The 27975-nt window shown below is 46.5% G+C and overlaps 9 protein-coding genes across 9 annotated transcripts; 2 read left to right on the forward strand and 7 right to left on the reverse strand.

Moving 5' to 3' along the window:
* Positions 1-4025: 4025 nt before the first annotated feature.
* On the reverse strand, positions 4026-4346 carry N7516_006188 (uncharacterized protein; the record flags this gene model as incomplete). Its single annotated transcript, XM_057218908.1, has 2 exons — positions 4026-4242; positions 4333-4346. The coding sequence occupies 2 exons, from the start codon at positions 4344-4346 to the stop codon at positions 4026-4028; spliced, it is 231 nt and encodes a 76-aa protein (XP_057072999.1).
* A 325-nt stretch (positions 4347-4671) lies between these two features.
* N7516_006189 (uncharacterized protein) lies at positions 4672-5520 on the reverse strand (the record flags this gene model as incomplete). Its single annotated transcript, XM_057218909.1, has 1 exon — positions 4672-5520. One exon carries the CDS (start codon positions 5518-5520, stop codon positions 4672-4674), a length of 849 nt encoding a protein of 282 aa, XP_057073000.1.
* A 157-nt stretch (positions 5521-5677) lies between these two features.
* On the reverse strand, positions 5678-5991 carry N7516_006190 (uncharacterized protein; the record flags this gene model as incomplete). Its single annotated transcript, XM_057218910.1, is given in 2 exon segments — positions 5678-5695; positions 5713-5991. 2 exon segments carry the CDS (start codon positions 5989-5991, stop codon positions 5678-5680), a joined length of 297 nt encoding a protein of 98 aa, XP_057073001.1.
* A 1759-nt stretch (positions 5992-7750) lies between these two features.
* faa4 (long-chain fatty acid-CoA ligase FAA1) lies at positions 7751-10074 on the reverse strand (the record flags this gene model as incomplete). The annotated part of the gene is made up of 6 exons (XM_057218911.1): positions 7751-7840; positions 7893-8327; positions 8381-9036; positions 9093-9488; positions 9546-9571; positions 9638-10074. The coding sequence occupies 6 exons, from the start codon at positions 10072-10074 to the stop codon at positions 7751-7753; spliced, it is 2040 nt and encodes a 679-aa protein (XP_057073002.1).
* Positions 10075-10903: 829 nt separating this feature from the next.
* N7516_006192 (S-adenosylmethionine-dependent methyltransferase) lies at positions 10904-12444 on the forward strand (the record flags this gene model as incomplete). Its single annotated transcript, XM_057218912.1, has 3 exons — positions 10904-10976; positions 11053-11409; positions 11690-12444. The coding sequence occupies 3 exons, from the start codon at positions 10904-10906 to the stop codon at positions 12442-12444; spliced, it is 1185 nt and encodes a 394-aa protein (XP_057073003.1).
* Positions 12445-13398: 954 nt separating this feature from the next.
* On the reverse strand, positions 13399-14865 carry N7516_006193 (uncharacterized protein; the record flags this gene model as incomplete). Its single annotated transcript, XM_057218913.1, has 2 exons — positions 13399-14436; positions 14494-14865. 2 exons carry the CDS (start codon positions 14863-14865, stop codon positions 13399-13401), a joined length of 1410 nt encoding a protein of 469 aa, XP_057073004.1.
* Positions 14866-18931: 4066 nt separating this feature from the next.
* N7516_006194 (Hsp70 family protein) lies at positions 18932-21304 on the reverse strand (the record flags this gene model as incomplete). Its single annotated transcript, XM_057218914.1, is given in 5 exon segments — positions 18932-19414; positions 19426-20717; positions 20862-20927; positions 20996-21116; positions 21190-21304. The coding sequence occupies 5 exon segments, from the start codon at positions 21214-21216 to the stop codon at positions 18932-18934; spliced, it is 1989 nt and encodes a 662-aa protein (XP_057073005.1). The 5' UTR covers positions 21217-21304.
* Positions 21305-22518: 1214 nt separating this feature from the next.
* On the forward strand, positions 22519-24971 carry N7516_006195 (uncharacterized protein; the record flags this gene model as incomplete). Its single annotated transcript, XM_057218915.1, has 6 exons — positions 22519-22541; positions 22590-22658; positions 22720-22791; positions 22884-23189; positions 23243-24838; positions 24887-24971. 6 exons carry the CDS (start codon positions 22519-22521, stop codon positions 24969-24971), a joined length of 2151 nt encoding a protein of 716 aa, XP_057073006.1.
* A 1134-nt stretch (positions 24972-26105) lies between these two features.
* Positions 26106-27956, reverse strand: N7516_006196 (putative allantoate permease of the major facilitator superfamily; the record flags this gene model as incomplete). The annotated part of the gene is made up of 5 exons (XM_057218916.1): positions 26106-26370; positions 26424-26605; positions 26663-26894; positions 26950-27359; positions 27408-27956. 5 exons carry the CDS (start codon positions 27954-27956, stop codon positions 26106-26108), a joined length of 1638 nt encoding a protein of 545 aa, XP_057073007.1.
* Positions 27957-27975: the final 19 nt, after the last annotated feature.

A 27975-nucleotide genomic window follows, 5' to 3' on the forward strand; every position in this document is an offset into this window, starting at 1 on the left:
CAAAAGAGTAGAACCAATTAGAGTGATGAGCAGCAGTTTGTAGGGTTTATAGTCTTGGATATTGTCCAAGGTTGTTTTCCTGCTAGGCAGCAGAGATTGCCTTATAAAACAAGTAAAGTAAAGTAAAGTAATATAAATGAATTTTTAAGTTGGTCATGCTTTTATACCATGAATATATTAAATATATTAAATAGTTATACTAAATATACTAAATATACTAATATATCATATGTATTAAAGTATTAAATGTAAGAAATCGTTAGATGCAGATCCTGATCGACAACAGTGCAGGTGATGCTTCATTACCATGTACATCAATGTACATGTCAGCTCAGCCCTGTTTTTTAGCTATGATAAAAGATTTAACAAAATTCAACAGATATTCCCAATCTAAGGATATCAGGTGAAACAAAACAGGCTTTGGTGTGACCATCAATTTGATCCTATGCTTTGGTAAAGAGTCAAATAGATGTGTTGTTGATTCAATGTCTTCATGTCTCCAATGAAATCTAGCTCGTGTGTCAGGTTAAATTATATTTTTAATATTTTTTAAATAAGAGATCCTCGTATCATCCAAGCCTCCCTGCACCTCGGCATATTCCGATGTTTTAAACACTCTGATCCCTGTCAATAACATCCCCTGTGATCGACCGGGGTAGTAGCGTCCATATGTGGTAAGTGGTTTGAGAGATATACGGAGTATGTTCAGGATTAGAAAAAGGGTTTTATTATTAGAAGTCACATTTATTTTATTTGTCTATTATTTTATTTTTTGGACTTTAATCTGAACCCATTTCAAGTCTAACTTCGTTGGTTGTTGGTATATACATAGTACCGTGTTTTACCACCGGAAGGAAATAGTTGTAAATATATAAAACCATGTTGTATTTTTACTTAGTACTTTGTTTACTTAGTTTTACTGAGAAAAACGAAAACGAACGCTCAGATACTTGGGGTAAGTTCAATATCATTGGTTTACTCATAACCGGTTGGATAGGTACTTCTGCACGTCGTACAAGGGAAGTCAGGCAAAAGGACAATCTTAGGCGCTTGGGGTTTCTTATTTCTTATTTGATATCTTGAATGAACTCTCCTACTCTGGTCCATGGTCATGCTGGACATTTTGATATACTGATACTTTATTGGTATTTACACTTTAAAGTATATGTACCCTAATCATCTACTCTTTTACGCTAAGATTAATTAGATTGATCAGATTAATCAGGTTCATCATGTTCATCATCTTAATCATCTTGACTTAAATATCTCTACTTCATGACTCATGTCATTACAGCAGCAATGACGTGCTAGTTATGGCCTGACCGCCGTACTTGCTATTGCGGTCAAGCAGGTTGCATTACTGTCCTGTTGCCTTCTGCCTTCTGCTCCTACGTTAATCTACAATCTACTTGGATATCAAATATAGAATATGACACTCTCGGTTTGATCCTTTTCAACGGTTTTCAATTCAAATATCGAATGATCCTTGCGGCCCCTGCCGCTTCCGCTGCGCCCTCGACAACTCCCTACGTATAGTGCATATAAGTCCTTTCCTTGCGTATCTCATCTACCAAGCCTCATCTCACCGAGTACTGAGCTCTGTAAAGTCCTTGTTTGGCGTTCGGTGTCACTCTTTTACCCTCAATCTGCCCTTCTTGTAATTCTGTAAAGAATACACATTGCTGGGGCTGGCTGAGAGTCTCAGATATCTCCACACAAGATTGGGAAAGATAGTTTGCCAGCCATAAAATACTCAATGCAGAAATTGCTGGCTAATAATAAAAGCGTGCCAGTGAATCCCGGGAAGCGCATTTTAAAGATTAGGCTTACATAGAAACGAGACTATTCTTGGAGGTGTTATAGCAAGGTACAAGCCTGGAGCAATGGACCCCGGGTTGTCAGTACGACGATAATCAACCCTATCTGCCATCAAGCCAAGATACTATGTGTTCTTAAGACTTTATATTTAGCCCAATCATCCCGAGCGCGATATCTGTCTCTGTTGCCCAAGTCACGTGGGCATTGACATCTGCATGAACACCTCCGCGATCCGATCTATTTCTTATTTCTTTGCTACCGCAGACCGAATGACCTAGTCCGTGAGATGTCTGCTCCACTACCAATCCTCGCCACTGTCTTGGACGCATTACGTGCTAGGAAGCTAGCACCTATGTATAGTTGGCTATGTTCTAATGCACCTGATCATTCATTCCCGATCGAGATATGGATCAGCCCAACTGTCTACCACGGGCCTTGCTTGCAGTACTATCAGCCATCCAGGGAGGATGGTCTCTATCTCCGTGTTCCACCCCAACGGCCTCCGAGTATGGTGCTAGGCTTGTCTCACCCGGAATAAAAACCCATGACCGGTCTATAGATCTTGTGCGAGGTAATATTTTAAACTAATATCGTTTTTTTACGAACATGATCTCATTTATGGTATCTAACTATGGAGAGAATAGGAGTATGTAGACGTAATCATCGAGATTGGCATGAGGAAAAGTTCATATGGATCAAATCCCCGATTACCCCAATTGATGAGTGTCGATCTTTGGGATGCACAAGATATCTTTCAAGGTAAAGGGGTCCCTCGTGCTACACTGTAAGTGATATCATAAATCTCCAAAAAAAAAACGCTTCTAGCGCCGCTCGTGTGCCCATCTGAAGTCTTCTTGCTTCAAGAGCGTTATGATATAAAGTGCTTTGGTAAGATTGTTTCACATTGCCTTGGCAGAATATATAACTTCTAGCATCCAATATGATGTATTATAGCCAATGCAACATCAGGGACTAATTCAAATATTCGAGATGTTGAGCATGACTACAGTATAAGCTATCCTAGACACACATATTCCAAATATCTCCCTATAATACGACCCCATGATCAAAACATCCCAAAACAGGACATCCCAACATTGAAACATTGAAACAAAGAATCACTAACAACCCCCAATCCCAACCAGACCAACTACCCCTCGCATCACTTTCCCATTCGGACAAAAACGAAATGTCGGAAATTAAAATCGACTTCTAATTGGACTATCGAGATAACAACCAACATGTCACGATCCAGACCAGGCTAAGCAACGATCCACCCTCTCAGCCGCAGCAATTCTTCCGAGCCACATGAATCTCCAACCAATGCCCCAGACAGGAAATTGAGGGGGGAAACGTCCGCACCAGGTGAGGCTAGGTGGGGAGAGACGATCGCTGACTGCAGCAGCCCGATGCTTCCCTGCGCTGCGAACAGAGCGGTTGGAGCCAGGGTCGTTGCAGCTGCACGGACTGGCGTGGGCGTGAGCGTGGGAAATGACAGGGTAAGGTACGTATTATCAGGCCATTCCCTGTGGTCTTTCCGATGGGGACGTGCACACGCAAATTAAGTCTCGCAGATGTACATGGGGGCGTCAGCCACTGGCCATTGACCACTGCTTGTTTGCTTGGGTGGTTTTCTTTCTTTCTTCTGGCTTGGCGGGACGCGCGAAATCAAGACAAACAGTGGCAGGGTGCTTCGCTATGACCGCTTTCCAGAGGTACATACATAGTAAGTGACTTTCCGGCTCCGACAAACCGGGTCCTCTTTTGAATCCCGGAGTCCCGATGCGTTGAGATGGATACTCCGTAGACAAGTGCAGTATGTAGGTAGGCAGTTAAATGTTTAGACATCGGGCACGGGCACGGGCGCAGGCAATTGCAGCAATGCAGCAATGCATCGCAATCACAATATTGCAATTGAGATTTCGGGGGAAGGTAGACTCAACAAGATATCCGTATCTAGGGAAAGACTTCCTTCCACACCAGCCCGGCAGTCGGCAGTCTGCAATAGACTGCCTTCCCTCTGCGCCCTTTTCTGACCAGTCGCGTTCAACCCCATGGTTCCGTAAAACTGCACCCATGACTCCCGTAGATAATGCACAGCCGACCACAAACCACACCCCGTAGCTATCGCCATCACCAGCTCATGGATCGATCACATGAGCACTGGAGTTCCGTTCTCGCGCGTCGTCTGTCGTCGCCTCAATTGTTCAGTTTGCACGGGTGTCCGATGTCTCTCCTTCCTCACCGCCGATACGCGAGACGCGCACCGCCAACTTCCGATCCAGCGCTTCCTGCTCTTCCTTTGAGGGTTGCATGCCCAAAGCGTTTTCTACCCCAGGTGTGGTCCAGAGTCCGATGCCTGCCCAGGCCATGACGCCGATACCGAACAGGGCCCGGGTTTTGGGGGTGAGGCCGCGGTAGGAGCTGTGAAGCTTGTTAGTTTCTTTCTTTCTTTTGTGGTCCGAGTGTTGGGGTGTGTGCGGGGGTTAGTCGGTTTAAGGCTGTGTGACATACCTCCAGAGAGACATCTGCACTGAGAATGGAAGTATTGTAGTCTTGGAGGGAGATACTAATGGCAATGTGTGACTTCAATGTTGGCTTTGCTACTTTGACGGGGAGAGTCACGTGGAGATACATACACTTTCGGTCACGGGATTATTTTGGTACCTGAGGCTAGCAGTCCCCTGCATACTATCCAGCTGTCTTCCAAATCTATTGGGCATATCAGTCATGCGTGTCTACCGTAGTAGTCTAGTACAAGGTAATGAAAATGTAAGTGTGTAATCAGTGATCAGATAGAAAAACTAATCTCAATCTAGGATTATTTCCCTCGTCGGTCTGTACTAGGGTAGATCACCAGAATTGGAGATCCCAAATGAACTCCGCGAGCTCCTCCAGCTGTTTCTGTGAGAATTTCAAATCTTCCTCCCGTGGACAGGATGGTGGGCGACAGACTAGACTTTCAAACGAGATGATAAGAGGATGGTGACTAATGTTTATCTGGTTTCCACGCTTGGTAATCCAGATGACTTGGGAGCGATGAATGCGGTTGTTCTTGTTCTCCCACTTCTCAATCTGGATTTCTGGCTGGTACCGACCAATCTGAAGTGTCAAACATACGTTTGCTTTTCCATCGTCAGGATTGAGCCAGAAGCGCACATCGGAGTTTAGTTTGGCGTCATTTCCCAAGTATGCTACTTCGATAGTAACGGATGGTGAACGAGATATCCCACGAGCGGTCCTTCTTGGTCTGACTCTCCATCCAAAGTTTGCCTCTTTTCCGCGGGACGCTTCTCTGGCCTCTACATATACACATCCTCTGAGGGAATCGGACAACCCCATCGGGTCTGTGACCCTCATCATCATAGTGTTTACAGCGTAGGCCACCCCACCGTGTGGAGTTGACGGTATCCTGACCAAGAAAAGTTGTTCGTTGGTGTCAAATGAAATGATGTATCTCGCGACGGGAGAAGCGTAGTCATTTTCGAGGAGGGTATCGATGGTCTCTTTGCTTGCATGAAAGAGGAGGAATTCGCTTGCGTGGGGGGAGGCTTCGAAACGAGCGGGTTCGGTTTTCAAGATGTCAAAGAAGTCTGACTCCCCGCGGTATGTATATCGTTTGATCGAAGAGGGAAGATCTTGGAGGAAGCTGCCACTGAGACCAAGCTCGTAGTTGCCATTTTGCATCTGTAGTTCGGCCATATTGAGATAGGAGAGTACGATGGGAATTATAGATGGTAGATTTAAAGATTTCCTTTATGAATTTGGAAAGTATAGGGAGGTTACTTCATGATGACTTTGACAAGGCGCAATGAACCGTAGAATGTGTAGCCAAATGCACGAGAAAATCCCTAATGCACTATCCTTTGGCGGTGTTCTGTTTCGAATTGCTACTAAGTAGTCATTGAACGCTTGGATACCCTCCAGGTGCTCAGTGGCTTTGCTAAATTGAGTCTCTAGTCCCAGCTGCGTATGAACCTGCCATTTGTCGTTTGGCAGCACCGTGGGCCAGATAGTTTTCAGGAGGAGAAATTCTTCTTCGACCACCTTAGAGCCTGACTTGAATGGGCCTCTGGTGTGGACGCTGATCTTCGAGTTCATCCCTTTTCTCCGGGCTGTTGCTTTCCATTTGTGGATATCTGACGGGACATTGGCCGGCTGGTTTGGGGGCATTTCGGGCACTTCGGTCGTGATTCTTCTGCTGTGGAGCGGACGGTTGCTGGGTGAGGGGATGTAAATTGTGGCGGTTGCTCGATGTGCGGGTGAAGAAGGATGTAATGGCTAGAAAAGAATGTCTGGGAAGAAGTGAGAGGAGAGTGGTTGGGTTAATGGGAAAGAAAAGACTCAAGTACTAACACAATTCAGATCAAATTCAGATCAAATTCAGATTCAATTCAGATTCAGTTCAAATTCACTTCAGATTCAATTCAGATTCAATTCACTTTAGAAGTCCCTATACCTATATAGTGAATCCAATATTATACGTACTATGTTAGAAGGCTTCTTCCGTCTAAGAAGGGAGTAAGATCCGATTGTTATATACGATAAAACTCCTAGGCATACTACCTCTTGGTTTCTTCAAGGAGATTAGGGTTATTATGATAGAATAGCCTACCTTTTTACTTGATTTACTATGTCACGTCTTGCACCATGCAGAGCAAAAGTATAGGACCCAAATGGACCTAGGAGGGTCCCTCGGAGTGGACCTTCGGGGTCTTCGTACGCATATGAATGGTCTTCATATACCACACCTAAACCCCTCACAGATGAGCCTTGATGAAACCACCCGCGTTTTTGGACTGAAGAAATCAGTCTACCGTTATCCGCTTTGACAATTTCCAAAGATTGAGATCAACCTCCCGGAAAGATTTTGTAAGTGAAGTCACTCGTTATACCTTGGATTTCTATTAACTCCATATAATCAGTGCGTAACATCAATACTTTCGAAAGTCTTATTAAACGAGCTAAGAGCACAGAAACCAGGCTGAGATATAAACTCGACACGTTGATAAGCACAGTTTATCAAGCACTAGCTACACAAAACATGCTAGTAGACGGACCTACTATCACGCTGACGCATGAAACAACTGTGAGTTGGGGACCTGTCATATACAAAGACGAGCCACATCTTTATATAGGTAAGGCCGATTACAGCCTTTATTTTGGTGAGACAGATCACCTAGCTTGTCATGTTGTGATGATTGAAGCAAAGCAAATTGATGGCAAAGGCCACGGCCTGGCTGCCACACAACAAGCAATTTCGCTATTCAATGTCTACATTGTGTCGTTACTTTTGATCCTGTACTCGCACTATACAGCGTCTTAGCAGATCTAACGGTTCAAACGTAGCTTCTTTCATATCCCTAACTAATTAGTTAGGTAGTTATATGCATGTTGTACTTGTACTTCTGTGTGTATGACAGGTCTGCTGGTAGATGGGTGGATAAAGCAGTCATTGGAGATATCCTTGGATAGTTATACTACATGCTTGAACCATCTTAAGACGCCGGTTATTCTAATATCTTTGTCTTTTAGTCGGAGTGCATACTAAGGGGCCAAGGGCCATTCTTGGACCAAAAAGTATCCTTTAAACGGTGCCAGAAAAGGGGTCCATGGCCAATCAAAAACGCTCTCTGTGAAATAAGATGAAGCTAAGTTGATTATGATAGAAAACAAATCCGTCGCGAGGTCGATCAGTTCATGTCCACATTGATTACTATATCGTCTACATTGTGGCAGAAATGGAAAAGGATGAAGAGTCGTGGGACATGTAAACATAGATTTGAAAAAGTAGAAATAACAGAGAGGGTCTCAAAAAGCGCAAGCAAATACACGCAAGCAAATACAGCAGAGAAAAGAAAATTGAAGAAGAAAAAAAAGAAACAAGGGTGAAGGCTGAAAATCCAAGTGAAGCAGTTCGACACACTTTTCATTACTTCTTGCCGTAGGCCTTGCTAATTTCGGACTCGTAGCGGGTGAGGATCTTCTTGCGCTGGAGTTTTTGCGCAGCGGTCATGAAACCCTGATGTCTTGTTAGTAAAATTCATAATCCAGATAGCTCGAGAATCACTTACGTTTTGCGGGGTCCACTCGTCGTCAGATAACACAACACCGTTGATAATCTCAATGCCCCTCAAGCCACCAGCACGGCCGGCGGATTGCAGCTGCTGCAAGACGATCTTGTTGAGCTTTTCGTCGTGAACGAGGCTCTCGAGTGTGTCACCCTTGATGCCGTTCTCGTGGGCAAGCTTCTTTAATGCTGGCTCGGCGGGAACAATGATTGCGACGGGCTTGTCCTGGTCCTCGGCGGCGTAGACACAGATGTTTCCAACCACGGGAGACGAGCGGTAGACAGACTCGAGCTTCTCCAGAGCGATGTATTCACCGTTCAGGGTCTTGACCAGATTCTTCTTGCGGTCAATGATATTCAGATGGCCATTGCGATCGAACTCGCCAATGTCACCGGTCATAAACCAGCCATCCTCAGTGATCGCAGCCTTAGTCTCCTCCTCATTATCGTAGTAGCCTGAGGTCACACTGCCACCACGGATGAAAATCTCACCCCGAGGGGGGTGTTCGAGGTCAGATATCCAGCATCGGGGAAGTCAACGAGCTTGACCTCGATCGAGGCAGGAATCTCACCCAGGGCTTCGGGGTTCCAAGCTAAGGGGTCGTTCAGAGCACCCATGGCAGAGGTCTCGGTTAGACCGTAGCCGCTAATCATGGGGGCGATAGCCATTGACAAGAACTTCTGGGTGTCCTTGGAGACAGGGCCACCACCGTTCATGACAACACGGAGTCTGCCTCCGGTTGCCTCCTTTAGCTTTTTGAAGACAACAGCGTCCAAAACCGAGGCGCCCAGGTTCCCACCGGGGAAGCCGGTGCTCATGAGGAAACTCTTGGCCGACATGGCACCCCAGAACATACCCTTGACCACGAAGCTAGCCTTGTTTAGGTTGGCCAAGACACCCTTTTTCACTGATTCCCACACGGCCGGAACACCGACCAAAACGGTGGGCTTGAACTCCTTGATGTCGCCCAGGCAGTTGCGCATAGAGGCATCGGACAATGTTCGGGGGTTACCGTATCCCATGGTACCACCCCAGAACAAGCACAGGTTCTCGAACATGAATTCTAGAATGTGAGATTGGGGAAGGTAGGTCAGGAGGGAGTCCGTGTGGTTGATACAGGGACCGACGACGGTGTGGACACCAGCAGCTATTACGAGACATTAGTTTAATAGACAGTGGTTCCGGGAGCTCTTTTCGGCTTACTAGCAGCGATCACGTTGGCATGGGTCAATGGCACACCCTTCGGTGGGCCTGTTGTGCCCGATGTGTACATGATGCAGCACAGGTCCTCCGGCTTGGGGGGAACCGGCTCCACGAGGTTCTCCTCGCCCTGCTTGCGCAAGTCCTCGATGCTCTGCACGTTGAGGTGGATAAACTCGCTGTGTAACTGATCAAGAAGCTTCTGATCCATTTCCATGTCGGTGTTGTAGATAATGTGCTTGATGGAAGGCACGCTCCGGAGGATGCTAATGAGCGACGGCAGCAGGCCGGGGTCGAGGAAGATGGCAGTGCTGCCAGTTTGGTTGATAGAGTGCTTTAGGCCTTCCTCGCCTAGGGTATCATATGCGGTCACAATGGTCACGGACTGGGAGGCAGCGCCTGTAATAGTAGGTTAGTGCGCTTGTTCGCGCGTCGGGAAAATAAGGGTAAACCAACCGTGTGACATGGCCAGCCAGTGTGCGCTATCAAGGAGGATCAAGTCAGTCATCCTGCCCCGGATTTCCTTGCAGGCGCAATGTATCACTTACCTCGTCGCACCGTAGAGGTGAATTCTGCTGTCCTTCTCGAAGCCTAGCTTGCGGAGACCGCTACCAAGCTCTAGACAGAGCTTCTCATATTCGAGGAAGGTCTTGTAGGTATAACCACTCATTTCAAAATAGGTCCACTTCTTGTCAACCTCCTGCTCAACACCATCCACGATCTTCTTGACCTTCTTGTTCTCCACATGGGTCTTGATTAGCCGGCGGCTACCGACAGCTTTGGAGTTGCCGAAGACACGAGCTGACCGGCGCATATTCTCGTAGGTGGTAGAGACATCTTCGAGTGTCGTAATAAGACCGTCCTTGGCCTTTGGGTGTCGACGAGGGATTGTCTCACCGGAGACGCGCTCATATCCGGGCGCTTCGACCGAGAAAGGGCCCTTCTTGACCATGCGCGGCTGGAGGTGGATGTTTTGTACCGACATATTGACTGTATGTCTCGATCAAAGGGAAAGCGGAAGGAGTCGGGGTATCGAGGATCCTCAAAGAAAAGATCCTCTACTTGAGAGGGGGACGTTAGTTAACTAGTGCGGAAATAGCACGGAGCTAGGAAGGGGACAAAACACACGAGCTGTAGGAAGCTAGAGCAAGAGCTAGAATGGAAACCCCTTACCAAGTCAAAGAAGAGATGAAGAGATGGGAGTATTATAGTATTATCTGAGGCTTCCGGAGAAGAGAAGAGGGGAGAAGATGACCTTGAAAGGTTAGATATGTGGCTGGTCTTCCGGCAAATGACGCAGGAGTGTCCAAGGTTTTTCGGCCTTTCAAAGTTGCATACTCTCTCGCACGGAGCTCTTCCAAGGTACTTTTTAAGTGCTTTGTTTGATATTTTTTATTTTTTTTTATTTTTTTTTATTTTTGTTTATTTATATTATTATTAAAACATCTCATTTCAAATTAAAGCAATGAATAATAGTAAATCTAGGAATTGTATAGTTATTTACTATGTGGAAGTAAGTAGATCAGTTCCCGTTTTCCCTTTTTCTGTTGGGTTTCCCAACAATTCTATTAGAAAGTCATAGCTTTAAATAGCTCGAATAGAACCACGACAATGGGTTGGAATAGGCGTAAATAAAATATCACTATTGGATATCCTATACTTCATATACTTCATATAGTTACTTCATATAGTTATATACTCCGTACATACCTAGATATAATCACAGTTATATCCTTGGTCCCGTGATCCCTTAAAAAAAAATATAGATATATAACCAAATCAAATATGCCCCAGAAACCATCACGAGAACATCCATGGATATCAAACTCATGGACCAAATCATTCACTTACTCGCCAACGGCGAAGAGGTTATCGACGTGGATGAGGGTACGCCACCCCCGCATATATCTCCAAAAGTACTTCGTATACTAACTTAAAAAATCACTTAACTAACGCACTATAGAATCATTTCTCCTCTTCGCACAAGACATCCCAAGCAATAACCTAGGGATGCTCAATCCCCGTGCACCATCAGTAGAGATCTCTATCAATGGCAATGAATACACAATTCACCAATCACCATCATTACTCTCTTCCCATCGGGCAGGAGGTACTACAGGGGCCGGTAAGTACGGACTCCGGTACGGAGTACACAGCTCGCATGATCTACACCAGTTCCTTTGTGATTTGTCCCCGGAATCCCCAGAGACCATCAAACCCAAGCACGGACTTCTCCGCAAGTCTTTTACCCGAGTCCGAAGTGCCCAGACCAGGCCCCCGAGGGTCAAGGCGTCGAATTCTCAAGTCGTTCTATCCCGCTGTTTGTCTGTGCCTCGGCTCTCGGAGGATGAATGTCTCATTTGATTCGGACCCTGACACTGTCACATTATGCTTTTCTCGCTTTTCTCCCTCAAACACGAGATCAAATTGTCACCTGCTTCGTTATTCCTTGACTTTTCCCTTATTTATACCTCGGGATACCTTGGCGAACTTCCCGACTATATCCACAAAATCACCACCCACTTTCATGTTCACTGCAATCAATAACCATCCGTCCCGAAATTAGTTCACCACTAACCCTGCAAAAAAATTTTACACAGTCCTATGGAAAATTACCCCCCGATTCGCGGAATGGATAACCAATTCCTCAAACCCGCTCTGGACAACATCCCTCCTGAGCCAGATCTCAACAGTGGCCGAACTCGGGACCGGGATCTCAGCGCTAGTCGCCCTCGTCCTGGCCCCCTCCGTACGCCACTACATTGCCACAGACCAGGAATACGTGCGCAAATTGTTTCGGACGAACCTTGACGCCAATGCGTCCGTCGGTGTCCCTTCTAGCAACAGCAAAGCAAAAGGCAAGAACAAGGGATCCAAATCATCCAAATCCAAATCAAACTCAACCTCGACCGTCAAACCTGCTGATAATATCTCCTTCACAACGCTGGACTGGGAGACGGACCAGGCTGCCTCACTGAAGGAATGTATGAATTCCAACGAGGCCCATGGCCAGGATGAAGAGGAACAAGGGGAGGAAGATAAAGGCTTCGACCTCCTCCTTTCCTGTGACTGCATATACAACGAAGCACTCGTTGCACCGTTCGTGCGCACCTGCGCCGAGATCTGTCGACTCCGTCCGGCATATGTGGCTGGTTCTGGAGAACCGCGCCCGCGCCGTAAACCCACGGTTTGCATTATCGCGCAGCAGCAGAGGTCGCCAGATGTGTTTGAGACTTGGCTTCGGGAGACAATGCGGGAGTTTCGGGTTTGGAGGTTGAGTGATGATGTACTCGGGGAGGGATTAAAGAGTGGCTCTGGATATTTGGTACATTTGTTATTGGTCAGAGATAAATAGAGTACAGCTGTAGATATCTTAAGTACATATGGGATGGCTTTGTTCATATGTATATTGGGGATACATGCTGTTTAGGTGCTGTATATAGCCAACTTATGAGACCCAAGCTCCCCTTTTACTAAAATCACCAGGTATAACCTTGGAACCTTAGAGTGTACAGTGAAGTGGCCCCAGCTAGCGAGAACAATTGGATGAACATTTCGGTGCTAAAATTGAGGCCCTTAAAGAGGAATCAGACTGACATGGCTGAATGACATGGCTTAGGTTTCCAGACTTCTGATATAGATGAGTACTTTGATGTGGTTGATATTGTTGAGGTCTATTCCAGACCACCAATGAAACTTATCGGTGTCATTAGCAAACGCATCGGAGACAGATTTCGTCTTCTACAGTCTCGGCGGTCACCCTGTTTCTTGCACTGGCAGTAAAAAGCCCGAACGGTACTTTCTAGTAGGCATTCCTTTGTGTCACAATCTCCCGGTTTAGTACCCTCAATCGGCCGTGGATCTCACGGCAATTCACAAGTACAATAACAACAACACCGACTATGCGTTTTTATTTACCTCAATGGGTGGTACACGAGAAGAGGAATTGTTACAGTAGACATATATGGATGAACTCAGGTATGCTCAGTATGTATGAAATTAGTAGGGATTGATTATATGATATAATCACGCGCGACGTCAAGCTGCTATATCAAACCAAACAGAGACACCTAGACCACCCAGGTATAACGATAGGGTATATAGAAAGAGACAGTAGCTTGAAGACAGCATTCGAACCTCCAGGTACAGAAACAAAGAAATATAGATGTAACATGATGCAATTGATTATCATATCGAGAGCGCTGATATCTATAGACGCTCAAGAAATTATGTTGTAGTTGTATATATAATATATATATAGCCGGCGGAAATCGACATTGAAGATAAACATTACTCCGCAAGGACACCACTAAGGCTCCGCATTTTCTTTTTCCGCCATAGGCGGCGAGAATTCGTACTTGCGCTTCAACGGTACAGAATCAGTTGGCGTAGGAGATGGACCCTGAATACCCGATTCCGACGGTGGAAGTGTAGCCAACGCCTCTCTGGATTCTGTTTCGGGAGCACGGTCGATAATAGACGAGATGGATTGCTTGGTTGATCCGTTGACTGCGTGCTTGGGTGGTGTTGCTGAAGCGGGTTCGATGGGAGTGCCTTCTGCATCGGGCATGAACCGATCTAGAATTTCGGTTTTGACTCGGTAGGAGCCTTCGCGCTCGAGCTCGGCCTCCGAGTCCGAGTCCATGTCCTCGTAGTGCTGGTCGCCATCGTGGTCCAGGTGAATGGAACCTAGCGGGCTTCCTTCTGTTGAGCCTCGGTGGCTGTTCATGACTGGTGGGAGAGGAGCGTTCGGGTCGTAGACTACGCCGCAGACTTCGAGGGCGCGGGATTGGCTGCCCAGAGTGCGGTCTTTGTGTTTCTTGGTGAGATGGCACATGAAGCCGTGGAGGGTGACGAAGTCGGATTTCCCGCAGCCGTGGATTGGGCACGTGAGATATACGAGGCTTCCGTCTGAGGGTCGCTTCCACAATGCTCGCCCGGATGGGTCGTGGGCTGCTGGTCGGCCGTGGCGTTCGCCCCATGCCTCTACGTTTTTGATGGTGTATTTTTGCTTGCGGCGGATGGAGCCCGCGCTGTGTATTTGGTCGTGGGGAAGCATTGTGTGTTGATGCTGAGATGGTGGGGGAGGCGGGGGAGCTTGATGATGAGGTTGAGCGTGCATATGGGGTGGCGGCATTGAGGGTGGTGGTGCCTGTGATGAAGGTGGAAGAGGTGCTTGACGGGGCTCGGGGGGACTCTGTTGCTTGAAGAAAGCCAATGTTGTTGCTGCACTGGTCTCTGATAATCGGCGAGGTGGTGTAGGCCGTAGAGGCGGCGAGTCGCTCACAGCGTTGAGCCCCAGGCCCATGGACTCTCTCTTTAACTTCTTGCGTTGTCTTCGAAGGTCCTATGAAGCTTGTTTTAGAACTATAATTCCCTAACTGGGTATCAAGATCCGGCTTACCTCTTCCTCTGCTTCGGCTCTCTCCGTCATTGACCGAAATTCCTCGTCTTCATGCTTGCGCATTGCCAGAATGCGACTCCGGGTTGCATTCCGGGCCATTTCCTCGTGTTCTAGATGCCGGAGTCGGGCTTCGATATGTTCCAAAGAAACTGGACTGTGTACTGGTGGCACTCCTTGGGGATGATGTTCATGCATGGGCGGTGCGAAATGACGGAAATGGTGGCTCTGCACCATCTGCTCCGGGGGTGGCATTTGGTGTGGAGGCGGATTCGGATTCATGGCAATAGGATGATAGCGAGGAAGATGGTTGACGAGATGGCCGGGTATACCACTATCGGGGCCAGAGTGATGTACCGGCTGTGCAGTTGTCATTGCTATGGATGGAGGTACTCGATGTTATACAGTTTTTGAACCCTCCTGCACCAAAGAAGAAGAGAATACGGAGTATGAAGAAGTCAAAAAGGGAAAGGGAACTAAAGAGAAAAGAAAACAGGATGAGACAATCGAAAGGGAAGACCCATCTCCGATCTATGGGTCGACGGTTTGGAAAGGATTGACATTCAGACCTTCTGGAGCTAACTACTTTGTATAATCTGTGTATAATAAAAAAAATATATAAAAATAAAAACAAGAAAAATTAAAAATGAAAAAATGAAAATGTCAAATAAGATAATTAAATACAATATATAATAATACTAATAATATAATAATAGAAAATAAGAAATGACTCTTCCACTAGCGCGACCCTTCTGCACCCCCGTTATCTTGAAAAATTCCCGTAACGGCGTAAGGGGATCGTCTCAGGGGATCTCGATTGTGATTGATCGTAGACTTTTGTAGTACGGAGTACCTCTGATGGGTTTTATTGAATAGAATATTGAATAGAGTGTGTAATCAAGAATAGCTTCAAATATAACCTAATATACTAATAGACTAATATATACTAACTAGTTAACATACTAATATACAATGGATGTTGTACAATATACAAATAGAATCCGAAAAGAATGTTTTTTAATTTCCCAGAGTGGTCGATGGACCACTCATCCATGGAATTGGCACGACGCTAGTCCATGTAATCAAATCACAATCAGCCCTGGAGAGCCCTAAGGTTCATTTCCTTTGGATCAGAATGGACCCTAATCTACCGGACCAATGATCGGCGTTTCCAACCTGAAAGAAAAAAGGGAAAAATAAACCAAAAAAGGAAAAGAAAAAGAAAAAAATAAATAGTCACTTGACATCTCCTTCAGGGGGAAGAATAAGAGTCTAAAGGTGACAAGTCTAAAAATTCTGACTGCAGTCACCCTATCAGCGTCATTGATCTGAGACTATAATTTCCAGAAGTAATATATGTAAAAGGGTTATTACTCGGGATTCAATAATACTTTCAATAATCTTAATCTTAATACCCTTTCCCCGGAGAAAAAGTAGGAGTAAAGTACCTTATTAGAGTATGTTGTATATTATCAAGCACTATGTCTTTACCTCTTGGCCCTAAAACAAAGCTAAACTCGATAGTCGAAGCATCGAATCAGAGCCTCTGCGATTGAATTTTTTTTTTCCCATCTGCCAACTACTTTATTCCGGGATTACCATCCAATAATAAGCAACAGATCTACCCCATTCCTGCCAAGGGTGTGTTCATCCTGGAGATCATTATGTAACACAGGAGAACTTGTTCCTGACAAGTTCCATGGTAGCCATAGAAGCGGGAAGAATCGCGATGGATCTTGAAATGTCTTCCACACTTATAGTGATACCCATGTACTCCGTTCTTGGTACACTATCATCCTTGTCTGGTACATTACTCTCCACACATTATTGTTTAGTGGAATCAATCTATTTGATTTGTTATATATCTTTTTTTAATTAGAGCTACCCCAGTCTCAGTACTCCCGACTCCTTATGTTATATGTTGTATATATTCCGTACAATCAACAATAACAAATACATTTAGCCATGGAATATTTTCAAAGCCCAGGGATTAGAAATCAAGAAAATGCCCACATATTTAGTGCCCCCGAACTGTACATCGTAGACCCAGAATATGGGTCTTGTATGGATTTTCTGCTCAAGTGACTTAGTAGGGCTATGGGTCTGCAGCAAACGCCAGGACTCAACTTGTAAAGGGAAAGAAGAGCCCTAGCACTAGAACAAGGAAAGAGAAAGAAAAAAAAAAACACACCATGTCAACAAAGTGGAGAATGGAAATACTAATCATACATACTAGGGGCACGCTAACGCAGATGGTCTCACTCAAGAAGTGATCGACGAATAGTCGAGGGGCCAGTTATGTGGGCGTTTGAAAATTTTCTACTCCGTACTTGCACCGGGATTTAATTTAAGAGACGTCTTACTCTTCAAGATGTTGATCACTACTTTACAATATTGAATCTAGCACTAATAGTGGTTATATTTATAAATCTTAAAGGACAATATGAAGTACGATATTGTATCAGTCATCTCTGTCTCCCCCTGTCTATTTCAAATGTTCTGCATTGAACCCCCACAAAGCCTCGTATATATAATCTTATTATTTATAAATAATTCCTATTAACACACATCATTATAAAAGACCCACTGTGGCAGCCCGACTGGTGTGTACAACAATGATTTGCTACTCGACTGCACTGCTGCAGGGAAGCCTGCACAATTACTTCGCTCTGTCACCACCGGCTCGAGTTCAGATTGGCCAGGTGGCAAAACGTTGCTTTTCTCGTGTTCTTGTTTAATTTAAGGCGAACTCTTGTTTCTACCTTTGTTTCTATGAAGATACAAAATATCAATGGCAATTGTCATAGATTAACCATGCACTGTTAAGGTTAAGGGGGGCACAAGGGACACACAATAAAAGCGTGCAGAAACCTACCTTTTACCTTCATCAAGGTATATTGTACCTAGTTAACCCCATTATAAACCTCCCTTCTCATTCCTTCTACAATCCTAGTTCCTCTCGACCGAGATCCTATCATTCACTAGTAGGAGTATGTACAAAGTAAACTAGCCTTGATTCCCTGTGGATAATGCAAGGATGACGAGGCTATACTTCGTAAAGATCATTGGTCTAACCAAACGGGCTGCATTTCAAACCTTGTACGATGGCAAGTGGATTCGCAGACGCCAGAATTAAATAAATAGATTGGTGCGATTGAAAGCCATACAGTTTCAGGTGACTGGCTCAACGTGTATTCTGGCGGGACTAAGGGTCAAAACCCGTGCGCCAGTTGGGAGCTTCTGGCCTATCATCGTTGTCAGCACTCCAGATATTTGACTTTGCGGTGGACATGATGCTTTGAGTCCAGTAATATGCTGCTCATTAACTGTGTTAAAATGTATATTGTATTTCGGACAATAATAGCCACTGCTAACCACTAACTAACTATGTATATTGTACATCGTGATCGTGATCGTGGTCATCATCTTGACCGCTATTGATTTTATTGGTTGTAACATCACATCCCTGGTTATATATCCCTATTTATATATACTCCACAGAAGAGACGTCTGTACATTTTATGCCTCTTTACCGCTATTGTTCATGCCTTTCTAGCTGTAACACGGGGAAGGGTGAAGGACTTTCCTGAAACGACGTAGTCTCAGCTTAGAAATAACGTCCCTTGTGTCATGTTAAGCCAAATGAATCGGATCTATCGCCCTATATGTCGTGAAGGAAAGACGCCACATAGACCGGCGACTTTTGTTGTACTATTATTACCAACACCATATTATCATGCCACATGCAGACAGACGGGAGTGGAAACAGGTTACATACTGCAAAGAGAGAGAGGAAGCCTATCATATTGCAGTGAGATTCGAGCAGTGTGCTGTTTGTTGTTTGCATGTGTGCATGAAGTCTGCTACATGTACGTATATATATTCGCCCTGGAGAGTTGGAAGCTGATAGGCCGGAAGCAGCTACATCTGCATCCGCGAGGCAGCAAATGCCCAAACTGCGCCATGTACATGGGTACAAATGCATGTTACTGGATAACATTGATACAACTAGATCCTACAGTGGAAATGAGAAGAAAATAACTGTGAAGCGAGAGGAGAATTGTCCGATTTCTATTGTCACATGCCCATGAAAGCCAAAGCCTACCACATCCTTTTTTGTGGCCCCCCTGCCGTAATGTCATTAGATACAATTGAAGACAATCCCGGCATGACCACTTCCAGGCGATGAACCTGGACAGTAACATGAGGGCAGAAGAGAAAAGAATATAGGATCATACATGGGTGTGGTAGTTTTAACACCGATACACCAGAAAACGCAAAGGGGTAAAAAGGGCCTTGAAAGTATGTGTACAGGTAAATGCGAGGAAAGGAGATGCAAAAATCAGGGAGTCTCTGAACACAAAGAAAAATAAGGAAAATGGTGGAAAAATACAGGAACCTTTTACGGTTTAGGTGCGGCAGTTATAGAGGGAAAAAGCATTTACTGCTTGGTCTCACCCTGCTGCTCACCACCCTGCTGCTGCTGCTGCTGCTCGCTGTTGGCCTTGTGCATCTTGTCGAAGAGGGTCAAGCTGGCGGTCTGGAGATCGTCGACCTTCTCCTTGAGCTCATCAGCAGTGGTGGCGCTCTCGCCAGACTGGCTCTTGACAACGAACTCACGGAGAGTAGCGATCTTCTCCTTGATGGTCTCGGCCTCAGCCTTGTCGAGACGGTCCTCGAAGTCCTTGAGGGCCTTCTCGGTATCGTTCAGGACGCTGTCGGCGCGGTTGGCGGCCTCAATGGCGGCCTTGCGCTCCTTATCGGTCTCAGCGTACTTCTCGGACTCCTCGACCATGGACTGGATCTCGGCATCGGAAAGACCGGAGCCGGAGGCAATGGTGATAGACTGGTCCTTGTTGGTAGACTTGTCCTTGGCGTTGACGTGGACAATGGAGTCAGCGTCAATGTCGAAGGTGACCTCGATCTGGGGAACACCGCGGTGGGCGGGGGGATGCCAACAAGCTGGAAGTTGCCCAGCATCTTGTTGTCACGGACGAGCTCACGCTCACCCTGGTAGACCTTGATCTCGACAGCGGTCTGCATGTCAGCAGCGGTGGAGAAGGTCTGGGACTTCTTGGTGGGGATGGTGGTGTTGCGGTTGATCAGACGGGTGAAGACACCGCCGAGGGTCTCGATACCGAGGGAAAGAGGAGTGACATCGAGCAGGAGAACGTCAGTGACCTCACCGGCCAGAACGGCACCCTGAATAGCGGCACCGATGGCAACAGCCTCGTCAGGGTTGACGGACTTGGAGGGCTCACGGCCGAAGATGGACTTGACGGAGTCGGTGACCTTGGGCATACGGGTCATACCACCAACAAGGATGACGTCCTGGATGTCGCCAGACTGGAGGTTGGCATCCTTGAGGGCCTTGCGGACGGGCTCGGTGGTGCGGCTGATAAGGGGGTCAACCAGGGCCTCGAGCTGAGAGCGGCTCATCTTCTGGGTGATGTGCAAAGCACCGCTGGCGCCGGCAGTGATGAAGGGAAGACTGATCTCAGTCTGGAGGGAAGAGGAAAGCTCGATCTTGGCCTTCTCGGCGGCCTCACGGATACGCTGGATGGCCATACGGTCGCCGGTAAGGTCGACACCGGTCTCCTTCTTGAACTCGCTGACGATGTTGCGGACGAGGTGAATATCGAAGTCCTCACCACCAAGGTGGGTGTCACCGTTGGTAGACTTGACCTCGAAGACACCCTTCTGGATCTCAAGGACAGAGATATCGAAGGTACCACCACCGAGATCGTAGACAGCGACGACACGGTCGGCCTCCTTCTCCATACCGTAGGCAAGAGCAGCAGCGGTAGGCTCGTTAACGACACGGAGAACGTTCAGGCCGGCAATCTGACCAGCATCCTTGGTAGCCTGACGCTGGGAGTCGTTGAAGTACGCGGGAACAGTGACGACGGCGTTCTTAACGGCCTTGCCGAGGTAGGCCTCGGCGGTCTCCTTCATCTTGTTGAGGACGAAGCCACCAACCTGGGAAGGAGAGTACTTCTGGCCACGGGCCTCAACCCAGGCGTCACCGTTGGTGTGCTGGACGATCTTGTAGGGAACCTCCTTAATGTCACGCTGAACCTCAATATCGGTGTACTTGCGACCGATCAGACGCTTGGTAGCGAACAGAGTGTTCTCGGGGTTGACAACAGCTTGGCGCTTAGCGGCAATACCGACCAAGCGCTCGCCGTCCTGGGCGAAACCAACAATGGAGGGAGTTGTGCGAGCACCTGTTGAAATATCAAGTTAGTTTCCAATTTCCAATTCCACTTGAGCCCATCGGACCGTTGGTAAACATGGGTAAACGTTTGATGTATTCAAGCTCCAAAGCTCTGACCACTTGTCCGCTGGAGTTGAAATTTCTTCTCACGTACCTTCGGCGTTCTCAATGATCTTAGGAGCCTTTCCCTCCATAACAGCGACGGCAGAGTTGGTGGTACCTATAATTAAGAACCATTAGAATACTGTCGTCATCAAACTTGATGCTTTATCTCGCGCTAGCACTTACCGAGATCAATACCGATGACCTGGCCCTTTACCTTCTCCTCACCACCCTCTGTGGAGTTCCATCTCCGGAATGAGGCAGGGAGTCTGGAGGCAGGAGTGCGAGCGAAAGCAGCGCGCGGGAGCTGTGAAAGAGATCGAGTTAGTGACCTGTGACGCGTTGGTTTTTTTTTTGCTCAGGGAAAAGGGAAAGCTTACTGCGCGAGTAATTGTGCGAGGAAGCATTGTGATAAATTAATTAATAAAAAGAGAAAAAGAGAAACTCCAACGACTCAATCGTGAAGTAATAAAAGGACAGAAGGAGGGATTGAAGAGATGGAGATGGAGAGATGGAATCGAAAAGAAGGGGAAAAGGAAATAGAAATTGCACGGAGAGCTTCGGCCCGTCGAACTTGGTAGAATCACGGGATCTGACCAATCAGCACGCGACTTGTCACCGACAGACTCCTTGGTAACCGGACTCACCGCCTTGTTGGACGCGGCTATACATTGCGATATATGGGGAGATACTGGGATTAAATGGGATATATTGAGATATATTAAGATATTACTGACTAAATTGAGATATATAGGAAGTATAGACTATACATTCTCACACAATGTAGTCAGGAATATGCTTCCCCGTCAAGGTGGCAGTTCAATGGCATATCCTTCCACGGTGGCAAATACTCAGCTCCGAGCTACTCCCGAGGTCCATCTGTACGATGAGAATCTCATATACGATATCTGGTGTCATATAATTCAAACAAACACCATGCAAAAGAGCTGTCGCAATAAGCATTTTCTTTCTCATAGGAGTTACGACGATCGTGTATCTCCAGTGGGTGAACCAGTCATATTTTCAACATGTCGTGTGACCTGGTTGGTAAACTCCCCCTTCGTTGATTTGGCCGAACCTAAGACAAGATTGAAGATAGAGCTAAAAGTCCGCCTGGATCTAGATGGTTAATTGATAATCCATGTACTCTTAGGGGGAAAACAATGCCTGGTGCAGATCCCAGATTGTAGGGAGCTCGGGACTGGGAATGACTTGGGTGGTAATACGGGAAATATGCACTGCACTGTGGAGCATAATAGGATCTGGCTAGGATCTGCTAACGTGAATAAATGTACGGAGTGAGCAAAAACAAAACCAATACCAACACCAACACACCCACGCCATATAAACAGTGTAGTGCATCATCATGAATGACCAAGGCCGGTTCCGGAGCCACAGACCAACCGCAGACCAACCGCATTCGTTGGAATTCGCAGTTCCCCGGCTTTTTGTCCCAGTTCCAAGTCTTACGTCATCCAACGGCACCTCTAGAAGCTGGTTTGACTCTGAACAACTGCAGAAGCACAGATAAAACGGAAATTTATTCAAGTACAAAAAAAAAAAAAAAAAAACTAATTCAAAACAAAAGAAGTGTCGTGCTTTAAACAACTGTTAAAGTGGACTATACTTCAACCGGGGGCCTCTGATCCTCTTGTCCTCAAAAACTTCCCCGCTCGAACAATGTCATCTCTGGCTTAGCTTTATCCACCATGACCTCGGATTCGACTCTGCTGTGAGCCTGGTGCATCCTACTATCGGAAATACCTCTAACATGTCTTAGACATCGCCCAACCGAGGCTCTCATCCTCCCGAGCAAGCGACGCTTCTTCCCGTTCAAGATCCCCAACTTGTTCGTTAATCAATCCGCTTATCTTCCGTGCGCAACCTAACCAAAGAGAGCTTTCTTTTAGTCACACTCAGCTACGAAACTACATAAGTACGGCTGACCCCGATCGCATCTATGTCGTCGTCGAGAGAATCGTGTATTCAATACATATATCGGAACAAAAGCGCGAGAGTGTAGCGGTGATCCCATTTGAGCCGCGCTGCCTGGTCGCTGGATATGGTTGCATAGTAGTGGGGGTCCGGAAAATGGCGAATGTGCTTTCATTCGCATCGGCGATGGCGGAATGCAGGCCCATGGCGATGCGCCCTTCCAGACTGATGTAGATAGTGCGCTCCCTCTCGATCTCGATCCGCAGTCAAGTATGACTTCAAGTGATTTCAATGGCGAATCTGCGTCAACCCGATATCGGAGCAGCAGGTCATCACCGGAAGTAGAGCTCCACAGGTTCGGTGGGAGCATTGTCAATTCAGTGACCATCCATCGTTTCTATGGTGGTAGCGAGGACTTGGCCGATGAAGATATTGTGGTGCTGAGGTGCGCGCTGGTCGGAAAATGGGTGTGTGCTGACCATGCTAACTCGTGACTAGTAATAATGATAGGACAGTCACCGTGTATTCGTTGACTCGAGCGAAAGTCTTGAAGGTCCTTCATCATTCGACTTGTATGAACTATGCGACAATTTCCCCGGATTCCAAACTGCTCACGGCAGTAGGGGATGAGAATCACGCCTACTTCTATGAAATCACTCGTGATTTAGAATCATCATCTGGGACAACTGAATCTGGGCAGAAGATCACGGGGTGGGAATGGGAGCTTATCAATCGCCTGGAGATGAATATTGGTCTGCGGGCGGATGATGCGTGCTGCTTCACTGTCGCTTTCTCGCCATCCAGTCGATTGTGTGCCATTGGATCCCAATCTGGAATCATCACGATTATCGACGTCGAGTCCATCTACAAAAGCTTTGGCAACTCCGAAGATGACTCCCCTGTTCTTTGTCAATTTCCGGCGTCAAGATCATGCGCCGAAGGCGGTGCCGTTCGTTGTCTGACCTTTTCTCCCGAGCCATGGGACCTTCTTGTATGGCTAGAGGGCCACGGCAGAGCCGGTGTGGCTGATGTCCGCCAACATTTTATGCGCAGGCAAATACTCCATTTAGATTCTGATGACCCGCAATTGGAAGAAGTGTACACGGACTTTTCGACAGAGAACCTCGGACGACACCCGCTAGGAGAAGGTCTTCTGGAGACACCACCACGAGTGAGACTCGACAACGAAGATTATCCGATTGAACGGAACGAAGAGCAAACGGAGCGTTCGTCTTTGCGAGAGTCTTTGATTCAAGATCTTACCGAGAGAGAAAGGTTGATTATGGAGTTTTTGAACACGGCACGCTGGACGTCGCGGCTGGAAGAAGGACTTACTGAACGACCAGAGCGCCCGGCTAGGGCAAGTCTTCAACCTCAATTAGTGGCTCGGTCCCAAAATCACGGTTCCACAGATGGTACCACTCGCAATAATCGTCCTACTTCACCCTCGCATCGCTATGATCCTTCTGATGTCTCCCGAGATAGCCATCTGGGCCGCACTTCATCTAACCCAAGGCGCCAGAGCTCGGTGGTGGTATCTCAAGGGAGCCGCCCTTCGGAAGGGATGTCCTCTCACCCTGATCGCCAATCGGGCATCACCCTCAGTTATTCCACCTCACATTCAGAGCTTACGCCCCTCAGGTCAGAAATGATCTCTCGGTTTGGTGCCGATCCTGAAGCGGCCAACAATCAAACTACTGAAGGAACTGGACCTTCTAATCCAAGTCTAGACATCCATGGTTTGAACCACCGATCCCAAAGATCAAGCTCCATTCCCCGACGTACCGAACGACCACAAACCGGGGCGGAAAGAAGATATGATACTTCACGCCTTACCACATATGAGATTCGCGCGAATGTCGCTGCTGAACGACTTCGGCGTCAGCGCCAGATTGCCAATGAGGTGCACAACCGCTCCTTTGAAAGGGAACAACGGCATCGCCAGCAGCTTCTCGGGTTTGAGCAAACACACTCTCCGCGTTGGATCAGGAACATAATCAATGACCTCCCTGATCGAAACTCAACGAATGGTTGCGGCGCCGAGGAGCCAGATTCTACTGCTGGAGTTGGCTGGGGCGCTGATGGACGCACATTGTGAGTGTGGAATGCAGCAAATTCGCGGAATTATACTAACGTCTGCAGGTACATCGCCACAATGGAGGGGATTTTTGAGTTCCCACTGAATATTCACGATCGGAAAACATTCCCTATCTTCTCTTGCCGTTAATTTCCTATGCCTGGCGTTACATGGGTTCTCTACCCAACGCCATCGGGTCTCTTTTTCTCATTTACCTTTTTATTCCCTTTTCATTTACCTTCTCCGTCTTTTTTTTTATATATATTATTTTGGCTTCTGACCATGCAGATTCTACAAAGGTCGGAATCTCTCTGAACATCGGATCTACTACTAAACATTGGTTGTTTGCAGTCTTCACTTTGCAAAAAAGGGAACTCATTGCCCTTCCTTGTTTGGGCCTGTCATTGTCATGCTCCCAAAGTCAATACTTTTCTCATATCTAATCGTTCTCATGTTACATACCCTTCGGCGCTTAGGGGCGCACACCATATTGTCTTTATCCCATTTGTCTTTTCCATGTTACATCCATCATTTTTTGTATGACTGATTGAAGTACAAAAAGTTCATTTATATATTTACTTTCTGCCAATACAATCCTGTCCAAATTGAAAGCGAACAAATAAACAAATAAACGAGCAAGAGAAAAATAATTTCAATATATTGTTGTCGTAGCATCCGTCTTCCACGCCACTTATCCTACTTAAGAAGTAGATGTATAACTAGTAGTGCGATATTCAAGCACTTCGCGCCTTGATCTAGAGGTATCGAAATGAGAAAAATTGCATATATGACCCTTTAAAGGTGATCAAGTAGGCTTGTAGTTCAGGCGGGCCTAGTATATTTCGATGACACGAAGAGCTGTCTGGCAATAACTGTCTGTCGATATGAGATATGACTTCGAGAACTATGAATATACGTAGATCTCCTAACAGGCCTAGTTTGGACTATTTCAATACTATGTGAGAAAACACTTGCTTAATCAACAAAGCCTAAACAATGTCGAAGTTATCGAATGTGAGGATAGGTCCTACGATGTACCCGGCATGAATTGTTCAACTTGGGATACGGAAATCTTGTCAACCCAGTAATGTAGAACCGGAGTATTTCACATCGATTTTTTATCTAGGTGTTCGTATTTATATCTACCTGGGTAGATTCTGCAACGCACAGTGTCTCTTTTCCTCTATTTCCCCCACCACCAAAATGCTTCACATTATACCATCTTCAATATATCAGTGTAACAGGTTCCAAAACACTGGCCTTTCAAAAGAACAAAGTAAAATGTTACAGGGGATACAGGAACTTCAAGTTTGCCCGATCAGTCTTATCATGATCACGATCACCAATGTTGACAATCTGGCCACCAGCATTGATCACTTCATCTTGGTCAGATTCGGTATCGGCTTCAGCGAGGAGTCGCTCTCGGTGTCTGTTCTCCCGCTGTAGGTAAAAACGAATGAGAAGACACATCGCAGGCGAGATCAACCAAAATGTAGTCATGAAGGCCCAGGGCAAGACATAACTAGGTTTGTATTTCGATTGCCAGAATCTATATCACACGTTAGTGCCTGTATTCCTTAGGTGTCTTGAGAATAGACTAACTCAGGGGATATCATGTTTGCAACAGAGGCAGCGACAATACAAGAAGACATTAGGCAGAGCTTCTTTGTGTGCCCGGTTGTTGTCGTTCCAGCCCAAGTGAGACCGAGAAGGTAAGATGGCTTGAATGTAGATATCTGGGTGCCAACTACCAGGGCCACCTTGTTTGACCACGGGGATGCGAGCTGAGAAAGAACTAATAAGCAAGAATAAAGATGTCAAAGATGCATGCATTCACTTACCTCAATGATACCGCCAACAAAGCAAGGAATATAGGATATAGCACACGTGTACCCTGTACCGAGGCGTGTACTATAAAGCAAAACGGCGGATCCAATAATCAAAATGAATCCCCAAATTGGCTTTATAATATTGAATAAGGCACTCTCAGCTGGAGTGAAGCCAAATCCGACGACGATAAGCGGGAGCTGTTGGGATGTGTTGTTGGGGAGCTCGTTGAAGAACATGTGCAAGCTGAGAAGAACATTAGCAGTGAACATGGCAGAAGGATGAATGAAAATTGTCTGACATGAATAGCCAACTCTTAAGGTCAGTGAAAGATTCTCGCACCTGCGACCACTTGAACGTCGAGTTTGAGATTCCAGCATGTGTCTCGCGAATGAGTTGGATCGTGTGGACCTTCTCCTCGGTGGAAAGCCATTTAGCATCGAGTGGCGAGTTTGGCAAAAATATCAGGAGAGGAATGAAGATAGCGAAGGTCAAAACAGCACAGATAATATGAAGCCATTTCCATGAGTTGATAGACCCAGCCAAAACTCCCGTATTGTCATCAAGGATGAGTTTGTACGCAATCATTGTCAACATCACATTTGCCATGCTTCCGAATGCCCACCATAAGAGCTGCACCCACGGACTCTTTTTCGGAGGGAAAAACGCTTGATGAAGAATGGCGGTCGAGGGAACAATCTGGGACTCGGTCTGAAAAGGTTAGCTGTATGTAATCCAAGCTTGCGAGGGTGTACTAACCATTCCCAGTAGAAACCGAACAGCCATCATCTGTTTACCGGTCTTAACTGCAGGGTGAACTCCAAGTAACAGGGCCCAGAGGAACAGCGATCCGGTAATAAAGTACTTGTGTCCAACACGTTGCGATATCCAAGCACCTGGCCAAAGAGCGACAAGATATCCAGCATAGAATAGAACGAAGAGGTCGTTGTACTCATTTTTGGTCATCTGGACATCTTTGAAGATACCCATAGTACTGGCCTGAGACAGGGTCGACTTGTCGAGGTGAATAAGAAAGGATATCCACCATGTTTGACTCAGAAGACACCAGAAGTTCTTGCGGACCAGTCTTCCCTCAGCCTCTGGAGTCAAAGGCCCAACCTTGTCCTTGTTTGTGTTGTAGAAATACGTTGTGTCATCGGTGTCGCGTACATCTACCACATGAGGATCATGGGGAGGATTGTCGGGAAGTTCATTGCTAAAAGACTGGGCTTGAACATCGGTCCCTCTCTTTTCGTCAGGGGAAACCCGGCTTGAATCTGAGACTGTCGCAACTTTCTCGGGCGACATTTTCAATCTTGATATTCCT

This window comes from Penicillium verrucosum, assembly GCF_028828655.1.
Source record: "Penicillium verrucosum strain IBT 35672 chromosome Unknown utg000002l_segment0_segment0, whole genome shotgun sequence".
Classification (NCBI taxonomy): Eukaryota; Fungi; Ascomycota; class Eurotiomycetes; order Eurotiales; family Aspergillaceae; genus Penicillium; species Penicillium verrucosum.